Source organism: Aethina tumida, chromosome 2, assembly GCF_024364675.1.
Source record: "Aethina tumida isolate Nest 87 chromosome 2, icAetTumi1.1, whole genome shotgun sequence".
Classification (NCBI taxonomy): Eukaryota; Metazoa; Arthropoda; class Insecta; order Coleoptera; family Nitidulidae; genus Aethina; species Aethina tumida.
The window spans coordinates 395465-423153 of record NC_065436.1 but is presented as its reverse complement, the minus strand read 5'-3'; the positions used below and the strand labels follow the sequence as shown (position 1 = coordinate 423153).

At 33.5% G+C, this 27689-nt stretch overlaps 1 protein-coding gene and 1 long non-coding RNA gene across 4 annotated transcripts in view; one reads left to right on the top strand and one right to left on the bottom strand.

Moving 5' to 3' along the window:
* Nucleotides 1-27689, bottom strand: part of LOC109599299 (sex peptide receptor) — an 87731-nt gene that overhangs the window by 8388 nt on the left and 51654 nt on the right. For all 3 annotated transcript variants that reach the window (XM_049963746.1, XM_049963744.1, XM_049963745.1), the window contains 2 exons: nt 11150-11868; nt 2833-3030 (listed from right to left, as the gene is read on the bottom strand). In XM_049963746.1, the coding sequence (XP_049819703.1) occupies nt 2833-3030; nt 11150-11575 (624 nt within the window). In that variant the 5' untranslated portion in view covers nt 11576-11868. The remainder of the gene's footprint in view (nt 1-2832; nt 3031-11149; nt 11869-27689) is intronic.
* On the top strand, nt 23800-25616 carry LOC126264712 (uncharacterized). The gene is made up of 4 exons (XR_007547376.1): nt 23800-23932; nt 23983-24295; nt 24353-24670; nt 24732-25616. It is a non-coding gene; the product is annotated as an uncharacterized LOC126264712 (long non-coding RNA).

The following is a 27689-nucleotide window of genomic DNA, read 5'->3' as shown; positions in this document are numbered from 1 at the left end:
CTGTTTTGTAACTTTCGGCATAGATAAAGTGTAATGAATGATGCAGCTGCCTTTGTATACAACAAAGACAATTTCTTTGCAGGATAAGTTTCCCTCACGTGCATGCCTTGTAAAAATATTACCATAAAAGTTCGCAAGGAAAGTTTATTGTGCAAAGAAAAATATTTGAAAAGTTTTTTGTGTGTGAATACTCACATAAACATATTTTATGCTAGAACTTCCAAACTAGGTCACAATATTATAAGCAAAAGACCGATTTATAAATAAACTAATGCTGTAAAATTGTTGTTAAAGTGCTCCTGTATTTCCAATAGAAAATTAAGGGTTTTCCACCATGTAAACAGGGCATATTAAAATCCTGAAATGAAAGTTGAAAGCGTTGCAGAAAAGGGAATGGAAATGAAACTCTTCGGGTTAGTTCTGGTCACCGCCCCAACGAAACAGTTATCGAAAAACCCAGACATATCCCCAGATACAAATAGATCACCCACGATAAAAAATCCTGAATGATTTATCTCCCTTTTTGGTTTAAAATAAATTATATAACTGTCAACCTGATTCAACCCGACGTGGCAAAAGTTGCGTGTGTAACGAGGTGGCAGCGTCCCAATCGAATGACACCGTGAAATGAGCGGTCGTCCGGACCCGGATCCACATATCGGACCTTCCTCTCCATTGTCGAACTTTCCGGACGCGCACTAAAACGTATCTATCGAAGTTTCGGCAACAAAGTTTCAGGTACGCGCCGCACTTTTCGGACCGGATGGTTTCCACCATAAAATTTATCTTCTAATCATTGCTATCCGTTCGGGTTCGGTTCTGGCTTTGTGCACTGGTTAAAGGAATTGTGGAGCTTTTGAACTGTCTTACGTTACTGGCTGCAAACAATTTCGGTTTCGGCTGGGATTTATTTGTCTTTGATTATGGAACGTGGCTGTCTGTCTGTCTGTCTTCGGAATACTCCCGCCGAACTACACTAGAAAGGATTCCCTATTTCTGCTTAAAGCTTTGCAAAAAATATGACTTTAACTCAGCAAATTAAATCCACTTTTAATTTGTGCAAGAGAAAACATTAAATGGTAAATACGCTGAATTTAAAAGGAAAACACTTTTAATTGGAAAGTTTTAAAATGTATAAATAATTGTTTGTTATTTAGATTGAAAAATTTAATCAACACAAATATTTTTCAGTTTTGTTTTTGCAATTTGTTGTATAAAATATAAATGTCTACGGTGTTTGAAAGTATATTTTAATTAAAAATGGTTTAAGCTAAATATTTTCAGTTTTTTTCTTAATGTGATTATTTTTTGTCTGTATCTTGATGATTATGAATTTTGAACATCAAAAAACAATAATTTGGATGGAATTGATTCGAAAAATGGGACAAATAGAATATTTTTATCCATTTTTTGTCTGTATTTTAAGGATTATAAATTTTGATAATCAAAAAACAATAATTTGGATGGAATTGATTCGAAAAATAGGAAGAATAGAACATTTTTATCCCCTTTAATTTAAAATTTAATTGTAAATTTGATTTTTCATTATGAATTGAATTAATTATTAGATGCACAGTATGATTAATATAATAGACACATCAGTTTGTGTATTATAAACCAGAAAATCATTAGTTTAATTTTGTAATTGCTTAATAAATTTAATTAAAATTCATATTTACTTAAATTAATATTCATAATTTACAAGAAACACAGCCTCACACACACACAGAGAGATATTGTGTTTGCACAGTTAGATTGTAATACGTAAATTCGGTTTCGTATTTCTGTTCGAAATTCCTCCTTAAGCGTATTCCGTTGTCAAGTCGGCGAAATTTAATTTGTAGAAAGTTTATTCACTGTATTGCCGCAGGAAAGCATCCCTTCGAACTGATCATTTTTATTAGGCTGGTTTCTTAATAATGATACACGTTTGCTTTTGCCAAACTTCATTTGTATCGATTTACGTACGATCCTTTCAAAGGATGATCGAGTGTAATTCTTAATATATAAAAATAAATAATTAAATAACTGTGAAAGCTTCATAAAAAGATCAGAATATTACGTGAGTGGATGGAGATTACGAGATTATAAAAATTTAATTAAGTTGTCAGAACTTCCTGGATGCAAATTGGTTGAATTTGAATTTTAAATGTGGATTAAATATGTCTGTTTTTTCAAGATAAAAAATATAACATGAATTTTAGAAGATGCTTTACATCACTATTGATTTATCCAGAAAATAACTTTTTATTTATGCTTGCCACAGCAAGTTAGTACCCATTTTAATTCTCTGAAAGGTTTTTTCGACAAACTGTTAATAAATTATTGTGGTTTGTAGTCTGCAATAAAATTAAAACATAAACTCTTCCCCGTTTCTAAAACAAATGAGTTTTTACTCCCATTATGACCAATGTATAATATACTAAGCATGTTAAATTCAGCACAGGTCCAAAAAGAGGCCACCACATCCCATATAATTCCCGACTGCGGTGAGTGGACGCACTTTTTTCGTTACCCTTTATTAAAATTACCGTATCAAAGGATTAAACGTCGCCCAACTACGTTGTCTAGTCCGGATTTAAAATTAAACGGAATTTATTTTAATCAAACCCGTTGTTTACAGTCTCGCATCGAATTAAAAACGGGCTTAATTAAAAATTAAACCTCTTCAAGTGGGAGTCTTCAAGACAACAAACTGCCCTGGGGCGCGCAAATTTAATATTGCAGAAAATAATGCGAGTTTCCTGTTTTGTTTCGTCCCCAATTTGCCTGGCAACCAGACGACGGTCTTGACGTAAGGAGAATTCTTTGAATTTCGTGTGTGGGACTCACCGAAACGTATTCGTGATCGAGGAACATGAAGATGTTGTGCACGGTGGCGATGAACATGATGGACCCGAGGCATTTGTAGACGTTGGGCAGGGTGCAGAATTTCCTGGCCAGGGGAGCGTGGCACACGTAAATGTACCTTTGCACAGCCAACGCCAACGCCAGCCACATGCTTGCAGTGTGAAGGATGTTTGGGAATATCTGCAACAAATAATAATCGTTAAGTTCCATCCGAGGGAAATTTCTTTTTAATCACGCAACTTTGCCGAAGTGGATTATAATTAAAAAGTTTTAAAACGACGATTTTTAATTAAGGCGGAGGAAAACTTATTAATTATAACTTCCTACGATATTTACTAATATTTTTCATCGGTGATTGCCTAAGATTTAAAATGGTTGAGGCAAACTTAAACAAAACATCCAGTCTGAATAACTAATATGTACTTTGCGGAAGTGCACCAATAAATACGGAAACACCGGCGAGAATCCGGTTACTGCTTAAGCTTATAAGTACTCCGCTTGTTTAATTTTGCAACTGACTAACAACTTAAGCTTTCTAATCCCTTCTGTTGCTTTAGTTTGGGACAAAATTAACTCCAAATTATATATTAATTATGTAGTTTCTTACTATTTAAACAAAGGACGAAGCAAATAATTCTTAATGTTACTTAACGATCGTCAAAGGACAATAATAATTATGAAAAATTAATCGTAGTGTTTTAGGGTAATTTTGTGAAACAAACTAGGACCATCTTCTTTCATTACGTTTCCATTTGGGGGGCATCAATATGATTCATTGTCAAAATTAAGTCGGTAAAGTGCCTTAATTGTTCAACGTTCCGTTAAATGGACTTAATACCAGATAGGGATGCTTCACCGTCTTGTTCAGTCGTTTAATTTCTGCAGAATCCACAAGATTATTAAATACACGAAAACAAATTCCCAAAATAATACTTGGAATTTATTTCACGATCTTGGATATTAAAACATTTTTTAATACTTAATTTAATTGAGGGCAAACGGGGATGAATTAATTAAAAAAACTGATTAGCTCAAATAATAAAGGGTGGATCAGTTTATAGGACGGAATCGGTTCACGTGTAATGAGTCGATATTGCAAGCTTGTGAATTAGCCAGAGATACAATCACAAAGTGGTTGGGAGAATTTCGTTGTGGAATCCCGGTTACTAAAGGATTATCCAGAAAATTAAATCGCTGACAGGATCTGCATTTTACATTAATTAACATCGTCTTCAATTTGCCTTTGAATGCCTAAACAACTGTGTTACAATATGCATATTTATTGACTATTTTTAGATTCCTTTTACATTTTTTCCTTATAAAAGTAAAATTAAAGGAGCTGTATTTTCTTCAGGAGGAAAAGGTGTCTGTTCCCAATTTTTGACCATCTTGTATATTTAATCTCTAAATTTATACGTTAATTAAAATATTATGTATATATAATATTTGAATGATAAAAATATTCGAAAATGTTATCGAATGTAGGAATATTAATGATTTTATTAATATTAACATGAATTCAAAAATTAAATCAATTTTCAGTGAAAAACTTTTCAGTGAAATTGTTCCACATATGAGTTTGCTCAATTTGTAACTTTAGAATGTTTTCAGTTTTCTAAGAAAACTGTATTTACAGCAAGTAGAATTTTTCTAAATGATCAAGTTTCATTGGGGGCGAAATAATCAGTAAATGTTTTCAAGTTTCAGTAGAAATCTGATTCTTTCCATCGATTTCGAATATTTTCTTTGGAACACGATCCCACAGATAAAAATAGGTCAAGAAACTGTTTTCAATTATCTACACAAAGGTATATTAAATACACCACCGAGAAATTGCTAATTTGGACGAGTTCCAACAACTGATAAACTCATGAAATATTACATTAGATACATTACGCTGTTTTTGGGTGTTAATACGTACATAAATAATGAGACAAGGATCTCTTATTTTTAGGCCTTTGAAATGATCGGAGTTCGCTCGTCTTCTTCTTTTGAAACAATCGCAGTTATAAAACTCGACTTCGTTATATTGGCGTGGGTGTAACATATTTTTCATGCCTCGATTCGGACGTATCGGTTTTAATCAGGCTGCAGCAATGTAAATCAATATCGGTCCACAAAAACGCAGACGTATAAATCTCACTTATTGAATTATTGGCCCATTTTAACGTAATTCAATGGCTGCAAAGTTTCAACGTTAATTAAAGTGGGTGTTTAATAAGAAGCTATAAAAAGGAAACTTGACATACAGGTTCCATGTTGGCGCAGTAGAAAAACACCGTAATATTTTTATTACAGCAATCCTGATAAAGAAAATTGAGCCCCCAGTAAGAGGATGTTTTTTCTGCGCCGTAGATAAACCCAGGGCGAAACATCAAAAAAAAAAAATCTATTGTGAACCACATAAAAACGTAAAAGCCAAAGTAGCAAAACCTGAGAGCGCCTAATCACAATTCGAGCATTAAACTAAAATATTCATTTCGTTTTAGATTTACGAGGCCAATGCATTCTAAATGTACGCACATGATATTTCCTCCCGACATAGGGGGGATTTCTCCCGGATGCGAGATTTGCAAGGAAATATAATCGCCGCGGATATTTTCACTCGATGGAAATGTCTTTCGCATTTCGCCGACGCAAAACTGAAACGAGGCAATTTGGTTATTTATTTCAGATTGCTGCTTCATAAAATATACGGGATGCATTATTTATTTCCACGTACAAATCACTTTCCGAACCGGCATTATAAAAATCATATTTTTATAGAGCGTATTGTGTTGTTGCAGGTTCATGAAATATTCATGCTCAACAACAAACAACTTAATATTTTATTTGGCTTTGGAGTGAACAATTTTTAAAACACAACATTATATTTTAATGTTTCTACAAGTGAGAAACGTGCCGCCCCTCGCTAATAAAATTGAGTGGCATGTTTAAATCATTTGGGCGATCTAAAAGGTTTTTTATGTGGCAGTTCTTAAGGAAAAAACCAAAGGAATAAATTTAGTTTACTGGTCATAAATCTGGAATCGCAGCAGCTTTACTTCTTAACGATATCCATATATACTTCGCAAATTGACGCACAGGTGCCCATTAAACTTCCACCCCCAAAACAAATACACATTCATTTATTTTAAATGTAAATGCGACCGGAATATTTGATGTCGACGTCTTTGCATTAATCTCAACTGTCCCAAAGAATAAATGAATCACGATAGTTGGGTCCTTTGAATGAATTTTTACATACATATGGCACACATTATTCTTACAGAATATACAAAATGTACCACTTAGTATGTGTAGAGACAAATTCTAGACTTATTCAGAACTTGTTCCTGTTAATGTCAAAACTGGAGCAGGAATATAGAGTAAATTATCTTGCCTGAAACTGGAAACTTTAATATTCTTGTGGTTAGAAAGCATTGCCTGAAAGTTGAATGTCTAAAAAATTATTTTGGGCACAAGTTGTAGTTCTGTTCTGGTCTCCTCCTTCTTGTCATCAAGAAACAGTGTTCCATTTACCTTGATAAGATATTTTATTTTGGAAATGACAGGTGATGGTTAAAATTACAAGCCGTCTCATCGAAATCCTGCTTAAAAAGTTCGGGCAGCCACTACGATAATCGTTGGGGCAAATCCTCTCTAAACTTTTTTTATGGTAACATTCCGATTGCCGTTTAAAAACTTATCTTTTGAAGTTTTGAAACAAACACGAAAACAGTCGTTTGGGCGTGAATTTACAACCGAAATTATTAATGAGATTAGAAATTCGCGTGTGAGTGGCTGAAGTTGTCGAACTTTCTAAATTGAAGGGAAAATTTTACGTATTATTATTGCTCGAACAATTTAGCAATTATTTACGCCACCGCCGCCGATGCACAAGAAGTGTATCGAGTTTCTGTTTATTCTGGTTGTTCAACTATGGCGAAAACACACAGAGTAAAAGTCCATCATCAAATTGGACCATCGGAAAGTTTAAGAGCAACACTCTTTTCTTGTGACAAAGTTGCGGTTATGGAATGAGGAAAAAGTAAAATGAATTATCGGTGACGTCTCGTGGACCGCTCGAACGATTTAATTGTCCAACTTTCAGGATAATAAACTTTCCACGCGTCCTCAGTCCCACATTCGTGCTCTTTTAACTACTTAGCAGCTGTTTGCGGAATAGTTTTAACGTAATTATCCTCCTTCCTTCCCCTTTTATGGGGGATTTGTGCAACGTGAATGAAATATCGCAGAGTGCACTTAAGAAATTGGTCCAATTTACACGAAATAATAAATCCTTTGAATTAAAAATTACATTTTAACCTTGATAAGCCTGATCAAACATTAATTAATGTGATTTATGATTTACTGTGCACGTACACAGGTTTTTTCCCGATGCAGCCACAGCAATAATATCACATAAATCAATCATAATTAATAATGCATCGAAATTTGTCATTTCGAGTAGATATACCAAAATTAATTACATACATTTTAATAATGGACACGGATAAATTCGTATTTGCGGAATAATGATTGAATTAAAGCCTTAATTTAGTGAAATTATTAAAGGTATTAAGGCTGTTGCGTAAAATTGTGTCCGTGTAATTCCACGTAATTGTACGTAATATAGAATATTAGAGCATTAAAACTTAATATTACACGCGAGCATCTCATTACTATAAATTTATACTCGAGTTATTACTAACTCGTGTGACGTTCCATAAGCAAATACGTCAGTTTAAATTATAAACGCACCAAATTAGCGAACGAGTATTTCAAGAAAATTACATCCGGTCCAGTAATTCGAATTTGCGATTACAATTACTTCTGCCGCACTGATTGGTTGCAGTTTGGGTGCTTGTAACTGGTCATTGACTTAAAATTACATCCCCATACATAAACATATAATTTATTACGGGCTGCTGCTTTAATTAACCAATTTGTAATTAAATAATTACACCTCCGCTTATGTTTAGTCGGGATTAAGGGCGAGAAAGGATGGGGATTATTGATTTGAGCAATTAAAGTTTTGAGGCTTGTTAATTTTCTAGATGAACGACCATATTCAATTTTGATCAAGCTGCCTTGTACTGTCTGCTAATTGTTACAATGCTTATCAAGGACTGGGAGGAATAACCTCTTTGTAAATTTCAAATTTTAGAAACATTTGAACGTTACAAAGTCAAATATGTGTTCGAGTAGTTAAATGAATAACTTTTATAAAAGGTTGTTGAATTGTGAATATTCGAATATGTGAATTATTCAAATTGAACCTCGAGTCTTATTTATTGGAAAGGTTTTGCATTAGCTGCTTCTCGCACAGTAAATCGTGAAACGAAAAACAAATTTGTATCCGATTTGGAAACGCACTTTTTAACAACATTCTTGATGGAATATATTTGCAATTTATTTCCATATAAGCAAGTTTTTGTGAGTTCAGCACTTCAATATACAAACATAATCATATTCCCTGTTGGATTTAAAATATATGATCGAGTGGCATTTTTAAAACAGGGCGGGATAAAGGCAAACAACAATCATTTGGTCCCGTCACACCGAAAAAATATAATTCTGAATGTTTTCCTTTTGCACGTACACGAGGCAAATTCCAATTTTTATTCACTTCACGATTAACCCGCCGCCCATCGATTTCTGTCACGGCACCTCACGTGTGATTGTCGGGATTGTTATGCTGAAAACATCGCCGGAAAAATGTATGTTTCCAAGAGAAGGTTTTTGACGAGCCTGTCACATTAGGCATTGATTTTTATGTAAATGCGGCTCACCGTGACTCAACATCCGAACTCTAATTTACCTAGGCGTGTCCCGAATGAATATCATTTTAACATAATCATTTTATCAAGGTGCAAATACGGAAATCTTTTAATTTCTTCCATCGTCTCAACAAACATTTTTCACCTCATCAACATTCACGCTCCAATTCGATTTTGATGGAAAAAACAAGCGGCCAGATTAACGAGTACGTGCCCCCACATCTCCAATCAACTCCGTCCGATCAATCCGACGAAATCTGAATTTATTTTCAATGGGAAATTTGAGTTATATTGTCATTCAAACGGAGCACCCGCTGATTAATGACTCGAACTTTATCTCAGTCGTTCAACGACACTAAAAAGATGAAGTAATTAATCAGGATTTACGTGGCTCACTCAATTAAAGGACCTCATTTAGTTGAAAGAAAAGGACCGCAAAAATAAAAATTTAAATGTAATTTTTCAGCCCAAAGTGGCAACGTGTAAATCATAAGTGAGATAAGGGGAATGCTTTGTCTCCCGAAATAAAGGAATTTCCGCTTGGCTAAGTGATCCTTGTGAATGCACTTTTATAATTTTTGCTTTGCACACGGGATCCTTTAAATGTATAATAAGGCGCATTAGTCGCTCAAATTCATTTCCTAATGGATGTCTGTTGAGGTATCGGTCCAACATTTTCAATCTGGATAATGAATTATTCAACTGGAAAACTTCTTTCCATGAACGGACTTATAGTCAGGAAAATTCAGCTCTCTGTCCCACTTTGATCTCTTTAATAATTACTGTTGCCATTTTTAAACTAACTATTTTTTGTTACGCTTTGTTTTCTATGTAATTAACAACCTTCATATTTTTTGACAAATGTTTATTATTTGATTAGACTGTTGCAAAATTACTCTAAAATTAGGTTTATTAATTGGAAATAGCTTTTAATTAAAATATTCGATGTCAGTCATTGCGTTTGTGTTCAACAACATTAATTGGTAGTTAATTAGTTACTCAAAAATGACTAATTATAAAAATATTACAGTTTCAAATAAATATACAAAATGAACTTGAATGAAAATAATGGTGTACAAATTTAGAGAATTTTGATGAGATGGAAGATAAAATATTGATTATGGAAACAGATAAATCTTGTCCAAGAACTTAGAACACAGTCTTCAAGTACAAAAAGATACGACAATGTTAAAAAAGCTTTATTAAAAGAAAAAGATGAATATGTAAATTGTGTTCTATTCCAAAAGAATTAGATATTTCTAACTAAGGATCAGGTAACTACTTCAGAAATGAGTTTAGTTATTAAAAAGCTTCCTGAGGTAAAAAATTGCCGTCCGTCCGTTTTGACGTTTCGCAGGATTACCATGCCCGAGTGAACCAAAAAGTTGACTGATGCCCGCAATATATTTCACTGAAACTCCCGATGTCCCGGCATCGGCTATTTGTAAAGTTTTGCGAGAACTTCGTGATTTATCAGGCATTGAATCCACTCCACATCATACGTCTTGCGGAACTTTCGCCAAAGCGGAGAAATCGATGCCCATTCCGGCCATCCTTTTTACATTCAAATTAATATATTGAAGTTGTTGCGCCGCTTCTTTATTTCCGTTAATGAATCCGGTCTAAATCCGGGACGCAAAGGAATGCGACCAACTATTTCCCGGTGGATTTCAATGAGTTTCTAATTAATTATACTCAATCCTGCAATCAGTGCTGGTAATTGAAACATATTTTTGACTTGTTTCATAACTAGTTAACGTGTACAATTAAACAGATAATGTGGAGGGTACGAAGTTGTAATTAAATCAGCCACTTTCTTTCATCATAGTGTTCCCGGAGCCAAATTGTAAATAAAATTTCACTTGGTGTAAACTTGGAATGGAGTTCATATTGCTTTTTAATGAAATTGGCTAAAAGTTGGGGCATGAGTATATGCACACTTTAATTATATTAGCATCCCTTATTCGTGGGTGAGAAACATGGATATTAAATACGAGTATCTTGCATGTAAAACAATTGTTATCAACTGGAGGGCGATTAATTTATATCGCAATATATTAATACTTTTTATTACACCAATTTTATTACTTAGAGATAATTTATGGTGGAAAGGGCGTAAACTTTTATGGGGCGTGTATTAAATAAATATAAAATTGAATTATAACAAGAAGCACTATTGGAAATAAAATTGGATTTTGTGAAAGTCATCAAGCTTTTATTAGGTCGTTAAAAGATCATACTTCTCTTTAATAAAATTCGAAAATTAATGACTAATCAAAGTTCTAAAACAAATCAAAGTAAACCAACATTAACGTTTATTACTAATATAATATATTGTCTCGAATAAATTCTGTTTGTAAAATATATTTTCGATGAAAGGTACGTTATAAAAAGTTTTTTTAAAGAGGATTTGATTGTATGTATAAATAATCGTGGGGTGAACCGGAAAGACGATAAAAAGCACAAATGAAACCCGCCCTCGAATCTGCTAAAAGCGGCTTTATTTTTTACGATTTCCATAAATAAGCCAGACTTACATTGTACATGACGTGCCAGGCGTAGCACAGGCTGATGGGCCAGAGGGGCTTGTAGTGGTTCCCGAAGGTGTACATGTAGATGAGCCACGGCGACGGCACCAGCAGCGTGAAGACGTCGCACAGGGCCATCGCCATCAGCACCACGTTGGTGGGCGTGCGCATGTGCCTCCTGCTCAGCACCACCACGATCAGGGTGTTGAGGATCACAGTCACGACGAGCAGGAAGGGCATGGCGTATCCGAAGAGCGGGATGGCGTACCTGATGGGCACTTCGTTGGTGATGTTCAGCAGTTCGGGCATCAGCATCGACCTGTTGGGCGGATCCGCCGACGACAGGTCCAGGTCGTAGGTGTAGCCGGTGGTGGTGGTCATGTTGTCTGTGTACGTGGTGTTGTGCAGATCGGCGTAGTACTCCTCCACCCCCATCGTTCCGGTGGGGCTTAACTCGATTGGACCATCCCGACTGCGTCTACGCCATTAATCGTTTGCGTTCGAACTGGAGTATTTTAAGCCGTAACTTAACATAATTTCCCACTTTGCTTTGGAGTAATTATATTCGTGGGCACACGGCTTTATCCAATTTAAACTTCCAGTCTAATTATGTACTATTTTTCCAAGATTTTTTACGAGATTTAGTCTATTAGCTAATTATAAATAATTAAGATGTTAAGTGACGCCATGGACGGCGACGAAACTTTCCTTTCTTCTCTAATGGCGGCCTGAAACAAAAAAGAACACTGAAACAAGTTTTCAGATAGGGGGTGATGACAAAGCAACAAAAGCCTTCTGTTTTAATTTATGCGGCATACACTTTCTGAACAAATATTTAAAACTTAAACAATGCAACTCTCTTTTGTAGTTAATATTATTCGTTGACACAGCAAATGTAACATTTTTCAATTAAAATTGATAAATAGAGGTTTGATTTTCATAATAATTACCTATTTGAAATGGCTAATGGATTATGTTTTTAATTTTACAAAATGCTCATTGTTTATTTATAATTTAGCTGTGCCAAATTAGTTAATTATTTACAATAAACATGAACAGAGGCATATGTATTATTTTATCATCAATGAGCCGCAAACTCAACAATTATTTAGGAACAACAACACCGAATGTTATCGTGAAGATGGAAACAAAGAGGAAGAAGAAATTAAATAAATTATGGTTTCTGTGTTCTCCGGCACAAAAATTCCTCTTCGACCAAAATCAGAAATAAATTTCCAGAGAAAATTACTTTTAATTCTTTTAATTAACAAAAACACGCCGGTTTTAAGACGGTTTGAAATACATCTTTAATTACAAGCTCCTCTTTTCCGTTTTTGCGTCCCCTGTTTGCGAAGCTTTAAAAGTAATCCCGAATAATTAGTCGGCCAGAAAAGAAAAAAAAAAAGAAGTATTTGCGCCTACAAGAATCGCAATACGAAAAGTGTTTGATTTGCCGGTTAAGAAGCCAGGCGAAAATAATTAATTTTCGCCGGAGAGTGGCGGTTTATTTTTTTTTCATTTTGTTGAGTGGTTCTTAGGTGACATCATTATTTATAAATTTCATTATGAAGAGACGGAATTTAAATATAATATTGAGAGAAATATAGATAAAATTAAGGTTTAATTTGAATTTAATAAAGAGGAAAAGGACAAAGAATAAAATTTGACCAACAATGTTAAAAATGTGACGTTCAATGAAACAATGAAAATACCTTTCTGAAAAATCTAAATAAAATTTTTGTCGGACTTCCAGTTCAACGAGTCGTTTGCCAAAAGAGCTTTTTTATGTTTATTTAGTTAAACTTTTTTCGAGTTTATTATACTTGGGGGTAGGCATTATTCGGACTTTATGAGAAATCCCTTTCAGTCAAACCTTGAATGTTATTTTCAAGTAACTTCTGTTTTGTGGCTTTTCAAACTTTTATATTTGTTCCAATGTTTATTGCCAAACATGACTTGATTTAACAATTCCATAGGTCCATTTATTTAATAATAAAATAAATGATTTAAACGACAAGGAATTCATTTGATTAATGTGATACACGATGCTTTATTAAATTTAATCCTCTGATTTATTTTCTTCCTGTTCAGTTACAGCTAATTAGGACACACACAACCAACAAGTCCAATTAAAGTTCCTCTAATTAACTTGAAATATGTAAATTTCGATACAAACTGAATTTTTTTGTCAGTCATCAAAGGGAATAATTTTCAGGATTACGCACACCGTCTGTCCAATTTGTTCAACACAAGATATTCAGACAGACAAACACAAATATTGCGGAAGATGATTACGGAAAATCAAACAAAGCCCGCGAATCCAAAATAGTTTGTTCGTTTTAGTTGAAACGTTGTGGGAAACTTCAACACTAAAACCTATTTGTATTCAGCGACAATAAATTTGAAATTGCATTAGGTCCTTTGCATTTTATGTATATCTTTGATCAGCGGCAGCAAAATTGTCTTTCTATATTTAAATTTTAAATTTTCAAACATGCTATTTATTGTTATTGTTCATTGTTGTTTTCTTTCACTACATACAGTTAAAAATTAATCAGTTAATTTGATCACGTGCAGCTTCAAAAGCAAACAACGTGAACACTCTTTAAGCACAGCAATGTTTTACCCATCGGAAGTTATGCATTGAAATGTTCACATGCGACTGCGAGACTGCGACACAATTGAGCCGGAACAAAACCCCGTTGAGTCTACAGAGCCCCGTTTGGGCTTTCGAGCCTTGCATGAGAATAAATTACCGGAAAACTCCATAAAACACATAAATAGCTCAATTTTTGCTAATGAAAGTGATTAAAAAGGTTTTTATATTTTAATTTAATCTGGTAATAAGATAAAATTTCAATTAAAAAGTTTAATTCAGTTATAAAATGGTTTCAGCTGAAATAATTAAAATGGAGGAAAACAAAAATGATGTGTTTTTATGGCGATGTAACAAGACACGGGAAATCTTTTGACTAATGATTGCTTCAACGTGGAAACATGTTGTTCACGTGTAATCTGAGATTTCAGTTCAAGTTAGCTTTGTTCTTTTTCATGTCAGAAATGATGAATTCGGACGAAGGTAAATAGTAATTTTTAACTTTGTATTGCCAACAATTTTAACGTATCAAGACACAAATTGTGACGAATATTACAAAGAAATACTCAAATAAAAAAACGTTAAAAATGGATATCAAATTTGTTTCTCTGATGGTTTGTTTCAGCGTGAAAATTTATTGTACTGTCTAACAATAAATGTTGCTTATTCATGTGTAAATGAACATTTTTGTTTCGGTTTGCCAACTTTTTTCATGATTGTTATTTTGTAAAGCACATTGAAAAGGTAATATTTAAAAATTTCTTTTGTTTTTTGTGCATAACACCCAATTTTATTATTAACAATTGTGATTAGAAACGTTTTTTGTTGGCACGGAGAATGCGATGATGCAAACGGCGAAACATTGACCAGATGGAAATCAATATCGCTTCTATATTTTAAGGGGAAAAGCAGCCGTTTGAATTATGAATGAATTTCGCTCGCTAAACTGACATCAATACAGACCGGCACGTATACATTATCGCCGATGTCGTAAATTGAAACTGACCGACATGAATTGCGGCAAAGATACAAAATGTATTAATCAGCGTTTTCCTTGCACAATTTTCGAATAGTTTTAATCCATCTCCGGGCCCTGTTTAATATGGGCGCCGCCGTTTTAGACCCGAGATAAATTGATTGGGATTAAGTGTGAGACGTGGCGTTTTCAAAAGCAAACTTTCACTGATCCCCGACGACTAAAAGATCATTGATTTTCCTGCTACCAACTCAAAATTAACTACAGACTAATTTTGTTGTGTTTGTTCAATTCATTTAATAACATTCTACGGATAAATATTTGGTAACAAAGGACGATAAAATACGAAAAAAATTATTAATAAAAAAAGGACCATTGTTCCCCGCTTTAATACATTTACAACGTCGATAAAAACGAATCTATTTTATTCAGCAATATAAAATAATTCGAGTTTTTGCCAACAAAGGGAACGTACAGGGAAAAAATGATCGATAAAAAATAATACTGTATCTCCTTTCATTATTTATAATGATGATAAAAACGTATCGTTTTTATACGTTTCGGTCCTTTTTTGCAAAATGAATTAAACAATAAACGGGAATTTTATAACGGAAATTGGAAAGTAAATCGTATTTTTATAAGGAAATTAAACTTTTGAAAAGCTTTTCATCGAAGCTCTATTCAGAGAAGTTTTAAAAGAGTACAAGTCGCCGACCTCCACATTTTACATGTACAAGTTTAATTGATTTTATTTGTATTATAACTTCATTAGTTCATAAAATGAGTCAAAATTTATATTTAAACATTTATTATGATTTAAAATTGAGATATTATTATTATGGAAGGAAATTTGTTAACCATCAGTTGTCCAAGTTGTCATTCAGTTGTTCCAAATCAGACTTCTGAAGAAGCTCCCCACACATCCTGGTGAAACGTCTGGAAACAATTCCAATCAACGTCAACCCAAAAACCCGTCCAAATATAGATGTATTAATGGGTCAGTTTAATTATTAGCATCCCCCGTAATATGACCCTTTGTTGAAATGTGATTAATAAAGCCAATTAGTCCATGTACTAATCTGGGTTTAATTAAATTTAATAATGTCATATTAAGTAAATAATATTATCAGTCTGTGAGATGCAATTAGTTGTAAGATGATAGTTTTAAGAAGAACAATTTTATTGGACCATTAGATTAAGGTATTGTCTCAACTAATTGGATAGTCATGTTTACTTTGGATTGTTTATTGCAGCCACAAATAGTTTGAGTTAAACAATCGCGGGGCGAAGTAAGGATTGTAGCCCCATTTCATAGTCATGCCTAGATTTAATTATGTCACAGAAAGCCATAAAATATATGCGTATTGTACGGGAGCGTTATTAAACGCAAAGTTATTAAAATTACGAGTTGCGGCCGGAATCGCTATTGTGGAACAAAGATGGGATTTCGGTCTTAAATTGGCTGCAATATGCCGGATGATAAAATTATATACTTTAGTATTTGCGATATTTATAATCCGCGTACATTTTACGAGCGGACTTGTAACGGTCCAGACGTGAGCCGGATAAATTTGTGGGGAACTCAACCGTCGGGAATAGAAGACGACGAAAGTGTTGTCTAGCTCTCCGGGGCGACACAAAAAACTTATGTGGTTGGGCTGCTTCTTCCCTCAAACTGTTTCTAACGTATACTTAAATATTACCATTTTTTCATGTACTTTATTTAAGATACTGAAAAAAATTTCAGCCTGAATTTTGAATTTGTAATAAACCTCAAATAAAAAAATAAACATTGACAAAAATAAATGTTTTTTTAACTTACATTGAATACATTTTGAAGAAAATGAATGCATGAAGTCTCTCATTTATATTAAGTCATGTCCAAACGTGCTTGCAGGAGGATTTTACCAAATAAATTACTTAATTTCTTTATTAATGAAGACTTCTTCATTACCACTTTTAAAACGACATCTCCTTTATTAAAGTGTCGTGTCATTTCTCTTGTTTTAATGTAGGAAAGAAGTGTAGTTTGAAAAAGCTTTCAAATAATATATACAATTTATGCATATAACATAAAAAATTACACAAATAATTTACAAATCAAAAACATAAATTACTTTTTTCCAGTCTATTTAAGTTGGACATATTTTCAATTTGAAATTTGGTTCAGCACTTGAAAACCGGATAAGGGTGTTTCCATCTTGGAAACTGTCGTCGCCTTTCACATTTATGGGATGTCTGTTACTATAAAGTTTGGAATTGGTAATTTCGCTTATACGTGAGAAAAAAATGGAAGCAATCTACGCACAAACGTGATACTTGGGAAATCTAAGGACGTTGGGAATGTGACAGAAAAAGGAACTGGACAGAACAATTCAGAGAAATAATTGAAGTAATACGTGAAATATAAAAGTGATTTTATTTTTAATTATCCTTTTAGATTTGGGAAGTCGCTTTAATTTAATTGTTTTTGTCTGGCATGTTTTTTCAGTTTCTTGCTGAAAGCTGTCCTTCATATTCAGACTAAAAAAGTATAATCTGTCTGAAAACATATTAAAATTCAAATACCGTCTTTTAATTTAAAACATACTTTTTTGCGAAAGATAAAACATAAATTTGAAGTTTAGAAGAAATTGAAACACTGAAAATTCATCAAGCCAGAACGATGATAAAAGAGATACTCTCGTTTTATCATTATCAATTTTAGATCGGGTTTGATCCCAACGATTTTCATGGAAAATTTGGGGGGATTTACCTAAATATCCCATCGATTTTCGCAAACAATAACATTAAGCTTTGGGGGAAAAACATTTAATGTCCGCGTTTGCAAATAAATTTCAATAAACCGACGAATTATTTCGGTCACGTTACAAGACGAACGGGGCGAATAAAACCGAAAAACAATATATAAAAACACCGAAACTATGCGATACTGATAAATCATTTGACTTTTTTCGGGAGGCAGGGATTGAATTGACTAGTCCTTTATGGCCTAATACACCAATTTATTTAACGCAGATGTGACCGAGACACGTCCAAACACGATCCTGTTTTCTATCGAAATTGAACCGACTTTCGGACACAGATGTGGGATTTATGAGTTACGGTGCCTTTAAGTAGGTATATTTATGGAGAAAGTGCTAAATTGTACAACGAAGTATTAATACAGTGGAATTGGAAAAGGGAATCCTTAATAACGGCTTGATCATAATGCAGGATTACCATTTTTATCCGAAAGATCCTCAGAGGAATTCCCCCGGATTTCCGTCCGAAATTGCACGCTGCAAAATAAGGTATCAATCGATTTGGAACATAAATTTTCCAAAGATTCGTCTTATCACGGCCAATTTCGTTCAATTGTTCGAATGCACATTCCACAGTAATTCATTGCTACAATGTTCTCCATGAAGATTTCAATATTCAATGCGATGAATTATTTCACATATGCGGATGGAAATGAAAATACGAATAGTACCTACGATAACTGCAGGTTTGATAAATCACTTGACGTTTTTAGCGGGGAATAAATGCCAAATAACCAATTTATTTAACGTGAAATGGAACGGGAAACAAGCGAATTCGATTTTGATTTGTACCAAATGGAACGAAAGCTCAAAAGCTATTTTATTCATTGAAATCGATGCAAGTTTTTTGTTGTTGTTATTGTTTTATGAATTAATTAAATGCCTTTTTAAGGCCCTTTAATTACGGCAAAAATATAATGAATTATTTGTAATTAAAACCTTTTTATTTTTACGTACAAATTTAATTTTAAATTTAATTACCTCTTGAAAATAAAGCTCCTTTATATTTTATAATTTTGTGTTTTTACTTTCTTTAATCGTTTTTGTTTAGGCACACAATTATTTCCGTTTTTATAATTTTCCAGTCAAAACATATTCATTTAATAAATAATTAACTTGAATCCTTTGAAACTAACACTCAAATTCAAAAGTCTGGTGAATGAGGGCAGAAATCCGAATTGGTTATTAATCTTTTTCAGCGAGAAAAATCAGAAAACTCATTGGCTCGCTTGTGAATAGCTCTCAAATTAAAGTTAGTAAAGGTTCAAGTAGTTTTATTGATCCAATATTCCGTTACATTTCATGAACAGTCCCCAAATTGGCACAAAACCTAAAAGTTATCTGACATTTACCGGTCCTAAAGTGTGTTTTAACATTTAAAGTCACGTAACAATCAGTTTTTCGTTAGGCCGTAAGAAAACGGTTAAATCGTTATGGACCGCAAACTTCGGTTTTAAATTTTAACCTGCACCGAAAGTTGCCATGCTGACTACATTGTGGCGCTTTAATGTATTAAAGTTGGGAGTTTCGTGTGTGCGAAAGCCGCCGCTGATCATTCCGAATTAGAAAACTTTGCTGTCACTCGCATGGTTTTGTCTAAATAATTGAATGGGACGCGGCATTTTTCATCGCACTTTTGTCTCGAGTACATTTATTTCATGGACGTAAAATGCATTTGGAAGATTAAAGTTATAAAAGATCATTTTACACGGATCAAAGACAACAGAGTAATTGAAACGTTCATCGTTAATTGATCCCATTTTCTAAATACGATTCGCCAACAAACAATCCGCCATTCAGTGACTTTTGCGATAATTGGAAAGGCCGAAGTGTGACCCACTTTTCCCTCTCTCAGTTTGCTGTAATTAACTTGAGGGTGAATTCAATCGGATTACCTTTTGTCACACATTGTAAAAAGAGTTTTTTAGTAGTTACATTAAAAATGCATCTTTGGCAATTGCAGCAAACAAACAACAGTCTTATTTATCCAGGATGTCACTGGGGGTGATTCGTTTTGTTTTCCTTGAGGACAAGATAAACGAAAGCGGAAGATATTATCTCGAAACATTTGATGTAGGATTCCTGTTCAAGTGACGGCTTAATGCGAAAATAAATCGAGGCTATTCCATCGGTTTTATTGGGGACATGCAGCGATGCGTGGGGGTCCCGTTTTGTCGACATAATCGGCGGGGATGTTTTAATAGTGGGAACGTGGCATTAAACGTGACATAAATAAAACCGAACTGCGAACTCGTTCCTTTTATAGTTTATTTATTGTCCGCGAAAGATAACGGTATTGAAACGAAAAAATTCAGACGGAATATAAATTTAACGTTTAGCGGGGCAAAATGGGGATAATGGGATGGTTATTCGCTGAGAATTGTTTTAAAAGTGCCTTCTTATTGATTTGGAACACAAATAAAATCTACTCCACTGAGTCAACACATTTTTTGCCAAAAATTACTTATCATTTCTAACAAAAAATACATTGTATCCATAATTTACAAGTTACATTTGTCAAAATTCAACATCTGTATAGAACTACTGATAAGTGTGCTCAAGTTGTTTTCTGGTGGAATAAGGTTGGGGTTATGCAGGATAATCAAATGTCTCATTTTGCCAGTACTGAAAGACCACAGCAGGAGGTCAAGACAGGACAGACATCGTACTACTCCTGCTCAATATAGCTTTTAAAGGATTCAACTTTATATCTAAAAAAATGTTACAATCGCAGTTATAAAACTTAGTTAGATATTCGAATTAGTTTTGGAGAAGAATTACAACTCCATGTTCCTGCTGAAGGCGAGATATTCAACGTGGATCATCGCAGAGCCCAATTTGGTCAATTATTATTGTTAGGACAGTAAAATTTAATAAACTATATATTTTTCTAATGTTTACTGTCCCCTATTAATATTAATTTCGATATACAGAGAGTAGTTTAGTGTAAATATAAAAATAATCAAAGGGGACGTGTGATGGAACGAAATTTTTCATTATAAAAATAAACAGATAATAAAACAAGCATATTTTTATGTCGGTCTGTAAAAATCCATAAAATAAAATGTTATTTTCGCCCACAACAAACATAAAGTAATTGATATTTTATTCCCAATTTGCCACGAACATAAACCATCGTTTCGTTTATTAGAAATAAATATCGAATGTTGGCATTCGGGGTAAATTTAATCACACTTTGCAAACGTCGAACGGGCGGACTGTTTTCTTCGACGTACGAGTTTATTTGATGTGCCTGCCATAAATTTGATACTATACATATTTTTATTAGGTACGTAATACTAATTTTGCTCATCCATCTCACATATTTTGCTCAAGAGTCTTTGTTAACGTTCAAAATGTTTCTTTTTTAGTTTCTTGATGAACAAATTTTTATTTGTTGAAAAATTCATGTCTTTTTATTAAATTTAAACTACTTGCAAAATTAAATTATTAAACATTTGAATATTTATAACTCATATTTACATATTAAACGTGTGATAAATAAAATATGACATGAATAATTTGTAGAATCCACATTATACATTTATACATTTTATTTTTGATAATTTTAATACACATACATTATTATTAAAAATAGAATTAATATTTATTGTAAACAAAATCAAACAGAGAACTCGCAGGAAAAACACATAATACATTTATATCTATCTTCTACGTATACTGCGATTATTATGTTTTCTCGTTGTCGATAAAATTTATTTTCACACGTCAAGTTTATCATAAATCATATTTAGAATGCATTTTATTTTTATCCCCACAGTGATTAATATTATTCCCCATTTTCCTTACATCAAATTTGACAATGATTTGGAAATTTTCTCTTATTGACATTCCATGTCGGGACGAAAAAAAGAAAGGGAATAAATCGGACGTAAATTAACGTCCTGAAAATCGTCTCCTTTATTATCCATAATGAACTAGGAGCGACGTTTCATTTCATTCATTTTTAATATCCAGTAAATTGGCACTAATTGAAGTCTGTATTGAAAAATTTAGTAGGAAGTAAATTTTAATCCCAACAACAAATTCCAACAGATGCACCCCCAGTTGACAGTTCAATTCCCCGAATTTCAGGCAGTCGTAAAAATTTAATTTTCAACTCCGTCACACTTTAGAGGTGCCACAAGTGACACGTTACAAAACGGGTAGTTTTCTTACGGCGTGTAGAAATTATCTGAGATATTTATCTTCGTCACCGTCTCCCCTGTCACACGTTATTCACTGGAAATTAATTTTAAAGGCCCACGTGAACATTAATCAAGTTTAATATATTTTAGTTGTTTAATAGTTTTTTCAGTTGTTCCAGCGTGGACAAAGGGAACACGAAAACGTACTTTAAATCCGTTCTGAACGTTCCGTCGCCGGTTTTGGGGGTGGCATTGTAGTTGACACGTGAGAATTAACTGCGTGCAAATGAATTTACTAAATGGTCGCGTCGACCGAAAAAGTACAGTCCCTTTGTCTTGTTGTGGAATTACATAAAAAATAGCTTTAGATAAAAGTGATCGATTCCCGATGCGGAGTCAATTAATGTGTTTTTGCGACCGTTAATTTTTTATGTGTTGTTTTCGGGGCAGCGAATTAACTGCGGTTGATTGATAGAGTTGTCAGTCTCGAGATGTGTGAAGGTCGCAAATTTGACGTGCGAACGTTAATAAATTCAAGCACTGCTCTGGAGTGGCACAATTGTTTTAGTTATTTCGGTTGTTTTCGTCGGTGCCTGATAAAAATACCACAGGCAATTAGACGGGTAAATATTGGTATCTGGGTTTTATTATGTTAATCATGGAGAGATTACGATGACGTTTCTGAAGATTAAAACTTTTTTGGCCCACGGATTAGTTATTAATGGAGATTTTGGGAGTCTCTATCAATCATGGACGGGCCCGGGCCTCAATTATTAATGGTCGTATTGATCTTGTAATGGCACAACAATTTTAACATAAGTAAATGTTTGTGAGTAATTAATTATTCCACAATTAATGCAGCTTAGGAGTGCTGTACTATAAGTAAATCACACGGTTCATGCTGTAGAAACATAAACACTTCAATTAGGGAAACATCAATTAGTATAATGGACTCAAACTCTAATCTTTACACCCGTTTAAAATTTTGCGTAATTCTTAATTAATTTGTAACCCTTTCAGTGCATGGTCCACACGCCTAGGATGCGGTGAATCCCCCATCAAGATAGGGAGCTGTTAAAACACAGCTAATCATAATTCACGGCATAATTTATTACCACAATCTCGGATGTACTGTTTCACATTAACTTAAATGAATGTCTGCGATCGAAGCCGACTCACTAATAATAATTAGTCGCACGACTTGATTGAATTATTCGATTCGTATTATTAATGGCGGATCATTTGTGTATTAGTTAAATTACTTACAGTTTAGTTGAAACATTGCAACGTTGCAAAAGATTATATTAAAGCCAATAAATCCAGGCACAGAACAAACACGACATGAAATATTTATGATGGTTCATTTCACACAAAAGGCACTGAAAACTGAACTAAATCCGGAATCTAATTGAACCGTTATCGGCGATCCGAACTTGAACTGTTATTAGTGTTATCTGTTAATAATTGTGTCATAATTTATTGACACTCGCATATTATATTATATTTTTGATATTGCAGAGATGATCTGCGGCCGCACAGATTAAGTTTGTTCTGTTTTACGACGAGTGCACGATTTGTGCAATGTTTCCGTTTGCGTAGTCGGGATGCAACGATCCGAGGTTTACTTAACTTCATTTCGCTTTTGAGGTTTCAACTTTTGTTTGCCTTTCTGATTAGTTTCACCACAACAAACTTTCTTCAACACCGCACACGATCGATGAATACAAATAAATCAATTGTTTATTGGTAAAATTGACAGAAACACTTACTAAGCTCGACTCCATTTCGAATAGTTTTCAAACTAAACTAAATTGTGTCAACAACAGAACTTTTAAACCAGCAATAAAACTTCATTGAAAAAATGATAAAATAACATTACTTAAAATTAAATAAAAAGGCACAAAGGATTAAATTCTTAATAAATATCAGCCATTCTTGTTTAAAAGGATTAAAAAGCATCTCCAAATTTTGAAGTTGATGGTTTCGAGTATATATGAGGTGTTAACCAACAGATAATTTAATAATGAACTTAATAAAAATTGTACCAGAAATGGAATTTAATCTAAGAAATTCACTATATCCTCTTCAAAAGATATTCAGGATGAATACCAATTTTTTTGAGCCGATCAAGTAGCCGAAACTTATTTATTATAACCAGAGAGAACTAGCCAACTTAAAATGAAATAGGCTCCACATTTCCTGTACTAGAAACAAATACATGAAGGGGTTTTTATATTGTCCCTATAAATTATTCATCAGGGCAAGAAAGTACGTAAAATAAAAGTTAGCAAAACGTCTTAAATCATAACAAGTTTAAGGAGAAAAAGGAGACGAAACAACAACAGTTGCGTTGCACTTTCACGAAGCCCATTGTTTTGGGGGACGGGTAATCCGGATTTGGCATTGTGCTGGCGAAATGAAACTTATCCGTTATCCCCATCTAGTGTTGGTGTCTGGGGTGTGCTATAACAACAACCTGTTTATGCATAACGATGAAGATAAAGGAGAAAAGTGCGACGGAGCCTCCGTCAGGAATCCCCGATACGTATTTGCATAATTAATGGACCAATAAACCCGAGAGAAGTTAATTCTCTCAATGGCACGTCGAAACAAGGAAACTGTTTGTTGCACGTATGTATTTCAATTCGACAGTCTCGGTTTAATATTAAGTAATCCGGGCAATTTTAGAAAAGTCTCCGGCCATTAAGGAAGCCGTTTAATCTACATTTTTACGGGATCACGTCGAATTAACTGAAATTTATTCGCTGAAAAACTATTTCGCGAAGCTGTTCCAGATTATGGCTTCATAAATCGTCGCTGTTTATCTCACTGTTTCAGCTCTTTAAACAGGTATTAGAATTACTGGCATGCGAAGTGATGAAGGTAATACGTTCTTTCTGATATTTTGTTAACTCCATCCCCGGAATAAGTGTGTTATCAGATAATTATAAAGAGATAAAAAACTGTGTCAGCGTTAAAATAGCGGACAGTGTGTGATAGTTATCTGTTAGTTACTTTTTGTGTCAACGATAAATTCTGCTTTAATTAAACACCGCTTTTATTTTAGGTGCTTGAAACTTGATTTAAAAAAATAACATGGGTTTTTTAATTATCATTAATCATGGATTCGGATAAATATCGACGCCTGTAGTTTTATTGAAACGTTTTCTGATCTGGTGGATTTATTTATATTCCCATTAATCTTCCACGTTGTCACATCCAGGAAGAATACATTTATCAATCAAGATTAATACCGCCCCCAACAGTGAAGATAATATTGAAAAAACATTAGAAGATTTTATTTCTGAAAGCCCAAATCCACTGTCGAACCCATAATTTATTGAAATGGGGTTTAAATTGCCCCTCATACAATTTTGACAAAACATATTAAGTGTTACACGTGGAAACAAATTTTAAACAGGATTAACTTTGGATGAATATTATTAGGGTATTATATTGGAATAATATGAAAGGCTGTACGGTTTCAATGGATTTTATGATGCAATTTTGTTTTCATGGCTATTTCAACGGTTTGTTTATATTTGCACTTTATGTTTTATTCCAAATTAGTGGACACAAACGCACATTTTTATTACAACTTGTAATACTTATAAAGGGTTCTATCATCTATTTATTTTTCAATTAATTTTACTTAATATACTTCAAGAGAAACTAATTTAATATTCAATTCATCATATATCAAGTTTGATTAAAATTCCAGTGAATCAATCCTGAATCCTTTGTAAGATTGTAAGGATTGTTTCTACCTTAACTTTGGTTACAGACTTTCCTCCCCCAATATTCAAACAACTCTGGTTTATGTTTATTTTTACGTTATTTCAAAGCTGCACCCAAAACCCATCTGAGACAATAAAGTTTTGTAACTTCAAGAACAGAAATATTTGTACACTTGTAAACTGGTTCGTGTTTTAGAATGATTTGTACAATAAAATATCGCATGTTTAAGAGCATAAAATTTATTATTATGATACAGATCTAGAATACGTAATTTAGTATGTAGTTATGATAAAACCCATGTTTCATAAATTGAGATTTTATTTATGGTGGATTTAAATGTTTTAATCTTGGAATGAATTTTGAATCAACGTGGTTTATGTTTATTTCACTTCCAACAGAATTACTGCAATAAATAGTACAACTTAATTATGAATGATTATGCTTCTAGACATTTTATTAAGATGCAACAGTACTGTCTAAAATTGTAATTTATTAAAGTTTTGTTAAAGAAGTAGTAAAAATAAGTTACATTATGGACAAGTTGCACAAAGTTCATAAACATAAGTTGTAACAATAATTTTATTTGTTTTGGCACTTGTACAATGATAAATATAAATAAAATGTGCCATGAAAATCTTGTACATGTTAACTTAAAAGGAGTTAAATGTACTTTTATCGTGAAAATTACGTCAAACTTTAACTGCACTGTCAGTAAATCAGAAAGTTTTAATAAAATGCTCTTGAAAAGTTCGGACAACTGTGAAAATTCCATTTAAATTTAAACTCGTACAACTTTTTAAGAGACATCACAAATTCAAATGCAACAGTATTCTTAAATTACGCCCCCAACTTAATGAAGCAACACATGTACCAGTAGTTCCATGACCTTTAATTTTACCATTTCTCCCACGTTCCATGAAACGTCAAGTGCACTTTTCGGAAAACTTCTAAATTATACTGACCCCATTCGAAACTGATTGCATAAATTATTACGTCGTGCACCGTACATGTATGTAAATCGCATGGAAATTACTCGAACCTGAATAAAACAATGCAATTTTCAGTGCTCCTGCAATAAATGTCCCGGTTTTGGTCGGGCGAATTCAGGAATTGGTTTTGTGAGATGCCGCAGGAACAAAACAGACAACTGTTTTCACGTTATATTAAAATATTAAGCTGTTCTACCTTCGTTAGTAAAAACACCACTAAGAGAAACAATTAATTTAATTAATTTTCATACACAATTATTTATTCGGTAATTGTTTTCAATTAGCAAAAGCGAAATCTTACATGAAACCTTATGTGACACGCACCAGGCAAATTTTATATCTTTTGCAGATAATGAGGTAATTTACTAATTGAATCCCTACACAATGAAATTAATTACTGTGACTGAGTCGAATGGAACTCGAAATAGATTTAATCAGTTTAGATAAGAATCTGACTAAATATTACGCAAAGATCTTTGTCTAACGTAAGTCTTCTTGATTTAATGAACTTTGTTAAGAAACATAGGTGGAAATATTTTGTGAGGTCGCCCCAACAGGGGATGTCAAGGCGAGGCATAAAAAAATGCTTATTATAATTTGATGGACCGAATGAAAGACGACGTTAAGAGGATTATGTTCGAGTTACTGACGTATTTTACACCCCTATCTTGGGAACAGTTATTTAACACAAGAAGTTAAATTGCATGCATTTCCCAAAACGATTCTGTCAGATTCATCTTTCACTTTTCACGTCCCGCTTTTGCCTCAGATAATCAACAAGGTTTTGAAACGTGCAGTCTCAGTAAAAAATTGACGCCATTATTTTTTATTTTTTCCATTAAAGAGGGGCATTTATCGTGGTTGTTTTTTGTTTTGTTTGCTCAATCCATTAAACGTTTTCAGAGCTTTTTGCACTGCATTAGGTCAAGCCAAAAAGTTTCATTCGCAACATTTAAATTATGTAACATAAGTACTTGTTTTTCATACATAATACATACCACTCAAACTCTTGTAAGTCTTTGTGTTCTCTGAAATGTCACAGGCAGTGATGTAAGGCATACTGAATGATTTATTCCAGGTCGCCTTTAAAATAAAGTGGATGAATAAGTAAAAGTTTTCGGCAACTTAAAAAATGATAAGACACAGGTGCAAAAGTTGCAGATCATTAAAATCCCATTAACTAAACAACACATTTGTAGAATTACATTGTTTATCGTACATATTAAAATCGATTCTACAAACTAACGGCAATCGTGAAATTGTGCACCCGCTATTTATATTACAGGCGTAATTACAGA